Source organism: Microcebus murinus, chromosome 19, assembly GCF_040939455.1.
Source record: "Microcebus murinus isolate Inina chromosome 19, M.murinus_Inina_mat1.0, whole genome shotgun sequence".
In the NCBI taxonomy this organism is placed as follows: Eukaryota; Metazoa; Chordata; class Mammalia; order Primates; family Cheirogaleidae; genus Microcebus; species Microcebus murinus.
Genome location: NC_134122.1, coordinates 2,289,388 through 2,299,424, shown reverse-complemented (window position 1 = coordinate 2,299,424; position 10,037 = coordinate 2,289,388). Strand labels below are relative to the sequence as shown.

At 55.1% G+C, this 10,037-nt stretch overlaps 1 protein-coding gene across 2 annotated transcripts; it reads right to left on the bottom strand.

Moving 5' to 3' along the window:
* Positions 1-2,708: 2,708 nt before the first annotated feature.
* Positions 2,709-5,341, bottom strand: PRSS33 (serine protease 33). Of its 2 annotated transcripts, XM_012743887.2 has the most exons (6): positions 5,240-5,285; positions 4,822-4,854; positions 4,542-4,704; positions 4,096-4,367; positions 3,670-3,839; positions 2,709-3,468 (listed from the first exon to the last, which is right to left on the bottom strand). In XM_012743887.2, exons 1-6 carry the CDS (start codon positions 5,283-5,285, stop codon positions 3,310-3,312), a joined length of 843 nt encoding a protein of 280 aa, XP_012599341.1. In that variant the 3' UTR covers positions 2,709-3,309. The 2 variants fall into 2 exon arrangements, with proteins under 2 accessions (XP_012599341.1, XP_012599340.1); XM_012743886.2 differs by having other exon boundaries at positions 2,709-3,839; positions 5,240-5,341.
* Positions 5,342-10,037: the final 4,696 nt, after the last annotated feature.

The following is a 10,037-nucleotide window of genomic DNA, read 5'->3' as shown; positions in this document are numbered from 1 at the left end:
CCACTACTGATTATATACATGTGAGGCTTCTAGCTGATCCTACTAATCCCACTGTTAGTTGGATATTGGTTGTGTGTAACCCCAAGAAGTGTGTTAAGACTGGAGAAATATAAGGAAGCGGTGCTCAGTTTGTTGGCGTGCCCCTCTGAGCCCACTGGCGAAATAAAAGCTGATTATCCGGCCCTCTGTGTGCTGCTCGGCTCTTTCCCTGGTCAATCGCTGGTCACTTGCCACAACATCAGGATCCAGAACTGCCCCACAGGCAGCACTAAGAAAGGAAAGTTTTGTTAGCCACAAACGAAGTATAACCCACATTTTTATCCAGTTACACGTTTTTTATGTTTCTAAGGTCTCAGCTTCTCACCTACATACAGAGGCCCCAAAGCCTCACGTGCCCCCTCAGAGAGGGGGAAGAAGACAGGAAATGAAAGGCTGTGTAAGGAAGTGAAGAAGATCAATAGTAAGTGAGAAAGTCCAAAGTCACATAAACATCAAATCCCCAGGGTCCAGCTCTCTAGCTGGAATCAAACCCACGTCACAGGTGGACTGGCCTCTGCTGGTAACCCCACAGGGGCAGCATACAAAGGAGTTTATCTTTGCTTTTGGTCAGAGTTTTGCTCTTTAACTTTGTCAAGAGAATTTTTAAGGCTAGACACGAAACTGTTACGCATCTTTTTAAGTTTAGTCCTCCCATAAATACAAAGAAGGCAATCGTTTAGAATAAGAGATCTCTAATATATATATATATATAAACTGAAGAGTCTAATTTAAAGGATCCATCTTAATGTCATCTGGCCGTTGACAAATAGAATTTTTTTTTTTTTTTTGAGACAGAGTCTCGCTTTGTTGTCCAGGCTAGAGTGAGTGCCGTGGTGTCAGCCTAGCTCACAGCAACCTCAAACTCCTGGGCTCAAGCAATCCTCCTGCCTCAGCCTCCCGAGTAGCTGGGACTACAGGCATGCGCCACCATGCCCGGCTAATTTTATACATATATATCAGTTGGCCAATTAATTTCTTTCTATTTATAGTAGAGACGGGGTCTTGCTCTTGCTCAGGCTGGTTTTGAACTCCCGACCCTGAGCAATCCGCCCGCCTCGGCCTCCCAAGAGCTAGGATTACAGGCGTGAGCCACTGCGCCCGGCCGACAAATAGAATTTTTAATGGTATTTAATGCTTTCATTTATTTTTATTTTTTATTTCAGCATATTACGGGGGTAGAAATGTGTAGGTTAGGCCGGGCGCGGTGGCTCACGCCTGTAATCCTAGCACTCTGGGAGGCCAAGGCGGGCGGATTGCTTGAGGTCAGGAGTTCGAAACCAGCCTGAGTAAGAGCGAGACCCCATCTCTACTATAAATAGAAAGAAATTAATTGGCCAACTAATATATATAGAAAAAAATTAGCTGGGCATGGTGGCGCATGCCTGTAGTCCCAGCTACTCAGGAGGCTGAGGCAGGAGGATTGCTTGAGCCCAGGAGTTTGAGGTTGCTGTGAGCTAGGCTGATGCCACGGCACTCACTCTAGCCTGGGCAACAAAGCGAAACTCTGTCTCAAAAAAAAAAAAGAAAGAAATGTGTAGGTTATATATATGGCCTTTGCCCCACCCGAGTGAGAGCTTCAAAGTGTGTCCATCCCCCAGACAGTGCAGTGGCACCACATCCATCAGGTGTGAATATACCCATCCCCTCCCCCACCTGCCCAACACCTGATGGTTACCTATATGTGGAATGGTGTATTTAATTCTAATAGCACAGGGAGAGACCATGAAGGCGGTCTCGTTATGTAAATGAACTTCACAGGTAGCAGCTTTCAGAGAATGTCTCCAAAGCCAGGGCCCTGGGCTGTGTGCCCGTGGCCTTTTGCAGGATGGCCTGCCATGCCCTGTTCTGGGCTCCCTGGTCCCTGGTGACCCTATTAGGGGTGGCCAAGCTCCACTGTAGTATGGACTTCTCTTGACCTGGGGGAGAGGGCAGACTTGAGCTCCCTCCCTGCCCAATCTGGCCTGGCCCAGCATGACCATCTAGTACAACCCACTTCCCTGGGTCCCCTGGGAGAAAAGAGGGGAGGGGGTGGGACTCAGGCCTGTGTTGGGGCCTGACCGACTGCACTTTGATGTTCACCTTCTCCTGTTTTCCCTTCCCACCCCCTACTGTCCCTGCCAGCTCCAAAGAGTAGGCTTTGAATTTTGCAGATTTTGTTTGGTTTCTTGTTCCTTCTGCAGGTGTCGAAATTGACATCTATCTATTGGCATGGGTGGTTCTCGGTCTGCAGACAAGAATGGATGGGGCAGGGAGGGGACTGGCTGCCCGGCCCTGGGCCGGAAATAGAACACAAGGGTGTGCAAGGAGCTGAACAGGAGGTAGGTCATTGTCCAGATGCAGTTGTGTGGGGAGGGGCTGGGGCCTCAGGGTCACTCTGGGGGGCAATGGTGGTCAGAGACAATGAGGGCAGAGCTGTGGCTGGGCCTTCCTGGGCGCTCCTGACTCCTAGGCTGAGGGGGTGATGCCAAATGCCCAGACTCCTGAGCCTCTCGGAGTACATGGGGGCCGGCTACAGTGACCATTCCCCCCCTTCCCACTGGGACACCTCCGTCACAGTGGGGCAAAATCTATATTCATTTTTGGTGCTGTATAACAAATTTCCACAAATGTAGCAGCTTAAGACAACACAAATTTACTAAATCACAACTCTGTAGGTTGGAAGTCCAGTAGCTCATGTAGGTTCTCTGCTTAAGGTCTCACCAGGTTGAAATCAAGGGATTGGCTGTGGGCCTCTTATCTGGAGGTGGAAGAAGACTTCACTTCCAAGTCTCTTTGGGGTGTTGGCAGAATTCAGTTCCTTGGGGTTGTGGGTCTGAGGTTTTGGTTTCCCTGATGGCTGTCAGCTAGGACTGCTGTCAGCGCCCAGATGTTGCTCACAGTTCGTGGCCCCTCCACCTGCAACTCCAGCAACGGAGAGTCTCCCTCTCATGCTCCAAATCTGCCTGGCTCCCTCCAGAAAAAGACGGCGTGTAGGCCCAATGGTGCACCCGCAGGTCTGCCCATCTCGGGGTGCTCCACACCCACCCCTGGCCAGGGCTGAGGAAGGTAAATACAAGCCAGAAGGGGAGGGAGTGTGACCCCAGCATGCAGGAAAGACACCTGGATGGGGGGAGTCAGATTTGGTGAGCCCCAGGGAGCAGAGGCGGCCAGGGATGGCCCCTTAGCTTTATTAGGCATCTCAGCCTCACAAGAGGAGAAGGGGGTTTCTGTAGGTCCCCGGGGGCTGAGGGACCCCAGCGTCTGGCTCCAGATCAACATCACCAACCACCATTAGAGGCTGAGGTGAGCATGAATCCAGGGACTGTATGTGGCCACATTGGTGTAGACACCCGGTCGGCTGGGCAGGGCGCAACCCTTGCCCCAGCTCACCACGCCCACCAGGACCCAGCGCCCAGACTGCAGGCAGGCCAGGGGTCCCCCAGAGTCACCCTGCAGAAGAAAAGCGATCTTAGGCCCCAGCCTTCCCAAGACTTGAGAATACTCTGTAGGCTCTAGAGCCCTGAGGTTGTACCTCTGGGTTGGGGGCCAGGACACTGAGCCTGGAGTTGGTATATTTTGGGTCTTGGAGTCTAGGAAGGTAGGTGCTGGGCACAGGGGTGTGGATCGGAGGCTGGGGGCAGGGAGGTACACCTGGCAGGCGTCCTTGCGGCCCTCGATGTAACCGGCACACAGGTTCCCTGGCAGCACTATGCGCTCGGCCTGGGGCACGTCCGAACCCACGTGGTAGAGGCGGTCACAGGTGCGTGAGTCCAGCAGAGGCACCCTCACTCCCTGCAGCGGTCGCCACTCTGGGAGTGGCACTGAGGGAAGAGGGGATATGTCTGAGAGCCGGGAAGGAGCAAGGCATGAGGCTGGGGTCAGTGGGAGAAGGGGGGAAGCTTAGCACGGGAGTCTGATTTGCAGGCTCGAACTCCCTGGTCTGCCTGGGAGGAGGTTTGAGTGCCTAGAAGTCTCGCTGGTCCTGGGTTGGGGTACTGGGGGGCTGGGATTTACAGTCAGATAGAGGAGGAGGGGGAGCTCCCCCAATGCCCCTGTGCCCCGCCCTCCGGGCCTTACCTCCTGGGCGGAGGCTGCCCCAGCCAGTGACCCAGCACGGTGAGCGGGGCGCTGGGCGGGCGCCAGGAGCGGGCAGGCAGACCGGCTGGACGCGAGCGCTCAAGGGCACCGGGCGGCGCAGCTGCAGCAGCGCCAGGTCGCCGCGGGCCCGGTCCTCCGAGTAGTCTGGGGGCAGCAGCATCCGCCGCACAGTCGCCGAGAGCGCGCGGGGCGAGGCGGGGCCCAGGCGCAGCGCCCCCAGGCGCACGCGGTACTCTGACGGCGGCGCCCTCCTGCACGATGGGATCTAGGACTACCCGCTGCACCGGGGCCTCGACCCTCGCGGGCCCTGACCCCCACCAGCTGGCTGGAGGCCGGCACGGTCCCCGCGCCCCCGCCAGGCGGCGCCCCTCCCCCGCGGGCCTCGCCTTCCCCGCGCACCCCGCGGGCTCTCCGTGAGCGCTGACCTGGGGAAGCAGTGCGCCGCTGTCAGCACCCACTCGGGGGCGATGAGCGACCCCCCGCACACGTGCGCCCCACGGCGCTGGATGCTCGCCTGCCAGGGCCACTCTCCTTCCTGGGCATCCCGGCCCCCCACGATCCGACTGGACGCACGGGGCTGCCCGCAGGCTGCGAGAGGACGAGGGGGCGGCGAGCGTTGGCTGAGGACTGGGGGCACAGTTGGCGGGGAGACACGGGGACAAGGTCCAGGGGGGCTGAAGCGTGCGGGCTCTGAGGCTTCCTTACCTGCAGACTTCCTTACCTGGGTCCCAGCAGCTCCTGGAGGAGGAAGCAGGGAATGGACTGGATTGTGGATTTGGTGTCAAATAACGGGGTTGGGGAGGGAGGTTAGAGAATAGGAATAAGGATGGAACATATTTGTTCCCCGGACCCTGTGTCAGGATTTTGTGCAATCTGCTACTGGATTTAACCCTCCCCAGAGCACTGTAAGGATGCGGAGGAAGGGACTTATGCCCATTACACAGCCAAGCACATCAGGGTCTGGAGAAGCCACAGTCAGTGGAGAAAGGACTGGGACCTTTGGAATCAAGATTAGAAGCCCCGAGAGTGCTCTAGGGGAACCAGACCCAGAAAGAGGTGAGATGGGAGACCTGGGAGCCCGGGTCCCCGTGGCCGGCATCCCCAGCCCCCCGCCCCCACTCACCCAGCACCAGCAGGAGCAGGGCCTGGAGGCAGGAAGCCCCCCTCATTCTGTCTTCGGGGCTGGGCTGCGTGAGTAGCTCTGCCCAAGGCTGGGACTCTGGTCTGGAGCTGGCAGAGAGGAGAGGGGGGCGTCCTAGCCCAGGGGCTCCATCCCCCTGCCCCCCCCCCCTGTGGCCCTTCTGTCTGCCCTCAGCTGCTTGTTGGCCCTGGATCCATCCCTGTGGCCCAGGCTGTAAAATGTTTTCCTGTGGGCAGCCCCAGGTGACTGCCACTGGCCACGGTGCAGCCCCGTCCTGAGCTGTTTGTGCATCCTAGGGCTCAACAGACGCCCCGGAGCCCCACGGCCCTCCTGCATTCTCCCTGTGCCCAGCAGCTGCCTTGCCCGCTCTCACCTCACAGCCTGGTGGCCTCTCTGCTGACTGGGCTTGGGGGAGCGCCCGGGGGCTTAAAGGGCCAGGAGGGGGGAGACCCAGATGGGGTGATTAACAGAGCCAAGGCGGAGCTGTGGCTTCACCTTAAACAAAGATGCTTTGAACAGTTCTTTACAGGTGGCAGGGAAGGGACACCTGGGTTTCTCAAAGGAAGCCAAGCCTGGCTTGGGCCAACATGCTGAGAGCTGGGGGCCAGAGCCTGGGCCCAAGGAGGGCGGGCAGGGAGGGGCCTGTGGTCAGGCCAGGAAGTTCCCGAGAATCCTTGGCAGCTCACCTCGGAACCTGACCCCGGCTCCTGGCAGTGCTCGGTTGCTGGGGCTTCTGAGCTCTGTTGTTCGTCCAGTCATCCTGGCGTGGAGCCCTGACCACAGACCCTGGACCCCAGGCCTGGCCAGATGGTCCTACACAGAGACCCCAGCCTGGCCAGCCCCTTCCTGGATCATGAGTGTGGAGGAGCTGGATGTGGGGTGCCACTGGTGCAGAGCTAGCAGTACTTCTTGTTTGACCAGAGCAGGGGCAGACCTGACCTTGGGAAACAGGATACTTTGGTTTGGGGTGCCTTCTGTCTCTGAACACGTTCCCTCTGGCCAACTTCCATCTCTTCTCTATTCATCCAAGTCCACTGGGAAGGCCGCAGACCCTCACACCTAGAAAGGGCTGCTGGACTCATCTGCTGTCCCCTGTAAACAGCCGTGTCCACTCTAGCCCTACCTTGGAATCCACCCACACTCTCCCAGCCTCACTCTTCCTCTGTGTGGACCAGCCGAGCCTGCTCACCAGGCGGGGCCTCCCCTGACTCCCACCCACGCACAGCACCCCAGGGGGCAGGGGAACAGCTCGTTGGCTGGGTCACCGTGCTCTCTGATACAATTGTAGCAGACTGGCAATTCCACCTGCAATCAGGTCAGCTGCACCTGGTGAGTGATGCTGTCCTGCAGGGCAGGAGGACATCCTAGGCAGGGACCAACTGTGGCTGCTCCCCGCCCTGGTGTGGGGAGCCGGAAGCCCCTCCAGCCTTGCTCCCCAGGCTCATCGGTGACCTGGGAGGTCTGTCGCTGGTGGGTGCATTTTCCACGCAGCAGGGCTGTGGGCTGGGGAGGCGGCGGAGTCGGGCCAGAGCCCCTCCCACCTTCTGCTCACAGCATTCAGGCATCTTGGCAAGTGCAGATCTGCCTTCACAGCTCAGAGGGCCCACTGAGTCTGCCCTGCTTGGCTGGTCCCTTGGCCACACTGATGCTGGGGTCAGGGAACACTGATGGGGGACACACATGGTTGACGCCCTCCGACTCTCCCCGCCCCAGCCACTTAGGGTGCAGCTGCTGCAACTCTCAGTGCTCACAGCCTCACCTGGGGGCAGCTGCACCCCATGTCCCCAGGACCACCCTCAGTGGGGTGGTCATGAGAGAGATGTCCTCCCCTAGTGTTCTTGTCCTCAGTGCGCCAAAGCTGAGGCCCCAGCAGAACTCTGCATCTATTGTATTCTATAGTAACCTTCTAGTTTGAGCAAATGCATCAGAATTTCTTTCTTTCTTGCCTCAGTTTCCCTACCTTTTCACCTTTGCTTCCTGGGATCACCTTCCAGTGAACTACTAGCACCCGAGTCTTGGGCCATGTTGACCTTTGGGGGAACATGGTAATGCCGGGAGTGTCTGGCATTGTGAGAGGGGGAACCCTGCAATGGTGGGGGCACTGGGAGCATTTCCTCCATGGCACCCCCACCCTAGGCTTCCCAGACCCTGCCACCCTGGAGCTTCTACTGTTTCCATCAATTATCATCCTGACTGAACTACCAGGAGAGGGTTCTGTTGTTTGCAACCAAACTCTGGAATAAGATTTAAGAGTTAATGTGGAGTCTGGGCCTGGACTGGACATGAGTGAGCAAGATGGAGTTGTCCATGACGCTACTGGGGTCCACAGAAAGCTGTGCAAGCATCAACTGGGACATGCATACATCTTCATTAGCAATCAGGACAGAGTGGGGGACTGGGGCCTGTCCAGCAGGCAACCCCGACCCAACCCTGGAGCGCCCACGGTCCAGGGGGAGTGTGCCACGGCTGTGGTGCCCACTGCACCTTCAGGGGCTCTGGCGGACTCAGACCGGTTGTAGGAGTCAGGGGACCACAGCAGAGCAGCAGTAACCCAGAGGGGTCCAGCCTGTTTGTACTGCAGGACATGAGCGTCTGGATCCAGGTGAAGCACGCACTGATGTTGGTGTAGAGACCGGGCCGGCTGAGCTGCCCACAGCCCGTTCCCCAGCTCACGACTCCAACCTGATACCACAGTCCGTCCTTGTCACAGACCAAGGGTCTGCCTGAGTCACCCTGGGGAGCAGCGTGGGTGAGACCAGCTTGGGGCAGGCTCAGGGAGCAGAGGAGGGGCTGGGAGAGCAGGAGGGGCCCTGGGGCTGGGTGCAAATGCTACTCCTCCCCTGCCAGCAACTGAGCTTCAGTTTCTGCATCTGCAAAGTGGGGCAATAGCCTCCCAGGGTTGGTGGGATGATCAGAGGAGGTACAATTTATTCAAAATGAAAAGCATGTTTTATAGCCTTGGTAAATAAGGACTGCAAATGCTTTCTCATGAATAAATGCCCAGGGTAGGTTTGTGTGGGCACAGGGGGTTGCTCTCAGGCCCGGGGTTGGGAAGGGTGGGATTCCCTGGTGGGGCACGGGCACTCACTTTGCAAGTGTCTATGCTGCCATCCTCAGCACCAGCACAAAACATGGAATGGTGGATCGGAATGCATCTAGAGGGCTGCGTGAACGCGTAGCTACACCTGGTGTTTAAGATGGTGACCTGCACTTCCCGGAGCTTGTAGGGAGGTGGAAGAGATGCTGGGAAAAGGACAGAGAAAGACACAACCTTAGCCTCTCTGCCGTCTAGGGCAGGGGCAGGAGGGAGGGCTCATGTCACATGGTGGCGGTGTCTCTGCCACACCCACAGTGCCCAGAGCATTGCTTATCCAGCACGTCACGCACAATCAACACGATCACAGAAGTTCCTTAAAGTTATGGATGCCGGGAGAAAATATCATAGAAGGACCTGACCCAATGGATGGACAGGCTGTTGAAGCTCCCTCTGGGACTCAGTTTCCCTACATGTAGAAAGGACATGATGGCACCAGCCTGAGCCAGCGGAGAGAGTCCTATCAGCCAAAGCATGGCAGGGAAGGGGCCAAGGTGGATGAGAAGGTTTATGATTACTACACTACAGTTGCACGAGCTAGGTCAAAACTTGCCAAATTTGATGAAAGATGTGAATCTACGGATTCAAGAAGCTGAGAACATTCTACGTAGGATAAACACAAAGAAATCCACACTGAAATACAGTATAATCAAACTATGAAGGACAAAGAGAGTTTCGTAAACAGCAAGACAGAAATGACTCATCAAGGACCAGGGCTCTTCAATAAGATTAACAGGGATTTCTTTTCATAATCCATGGAAACCAGAAGGCAGTGGGAGGACAAATTTAAAGTTCTGAAAGTAAGGTCAGGCGCGGTGGCTCACGCCTGTAATCCTAACACTCTGGGAGGCCGAGGCGGGTGGATTGCTTGAGGTCAGGAGTTCAAAACCAGCCTGAGCGAGACCCCGTCTCTACCATAAAAATAGAAAGAAATTAATTGGCCAACTAATATATATATATATATAAATCAGCCGGGCATGGTGGCTTGTGCCTGTAGTCCCAGCTACTCGGGAGGCTGAGGCAGGAGGATCGCTCCTGCCCAGGAGTTTGAGGTTGCTGTGAGCTAGGCTGACGCCACGGCACTCACTCTAACCTGGGCAACAAAGCGAGACTCTGTCTCAAAAAAAAAAAAAAAAAAAAGTCACAGCAAATTAGAAAATAATTAATTTATACAAAACATCTTCACTAACCACAATTAAATAAAACTAAAAGTCAATAACAGAGGAAAACTGAAAAATTCACAAATGTGTGCAAACTAAACAACATATTCCTAATCAACCAATGAATTAAGAAAGAAATCACAAGGAAAATTAGAAAATACTTTGAAATCAATAAATATGAAAACCCAGCAGGTGAAAACTGATGAGGTGCGGTGAAAGCGGTTCTTGGAAGGAAATTTCAGCTGTAAATGCCTATATTATTAAAGGAGGAAAATCCAAAATAAATAACCTAAGATTACATCTTAAGAAACTAGAAAAAGAAGAGCAAATAAAAAGAATGGAGAAAAACAAACTAGAGAATAGAAAATAATAGAGCAAATCAATGAAGCTAAAAGTTATTCCTCTGAGCGATCAAAAAATTCGACAATGAAAATTGAGATATTACTATTGACTTTATAGAAATAAAAAGCCTATGAGGGAATACTGTGAACCACTGTACACCAACAAATCAGATATTCTAGAGCAG

Excerpts from the sequence above, each read along its gene's own strand:
- PRSS33 (XM_012743886.2), bottom strand. The coding sequence starts at position 5,285 with ATGAGGGGGGCTTCCTGCCTCCAGGCCCTGCTCCTGCTGGTGCTGG. Across the intron at positions 4,368-4,541 it reads GCGGCGCACTGCTTCCCCAG|GAGGGCGCCGCCGTCAGAGT; the intron begins GTCAGCGCTCAC and ends CCCATCGTGCAG. Across the intron at positions 3,840-4,095 it reads GGGCAGCCTCCGCCCAGGAG|TGCCACTCCCAGAGTGGCGA; the intron begins GTAAGGCCCGGA and ends CTCTTCCCTCAG.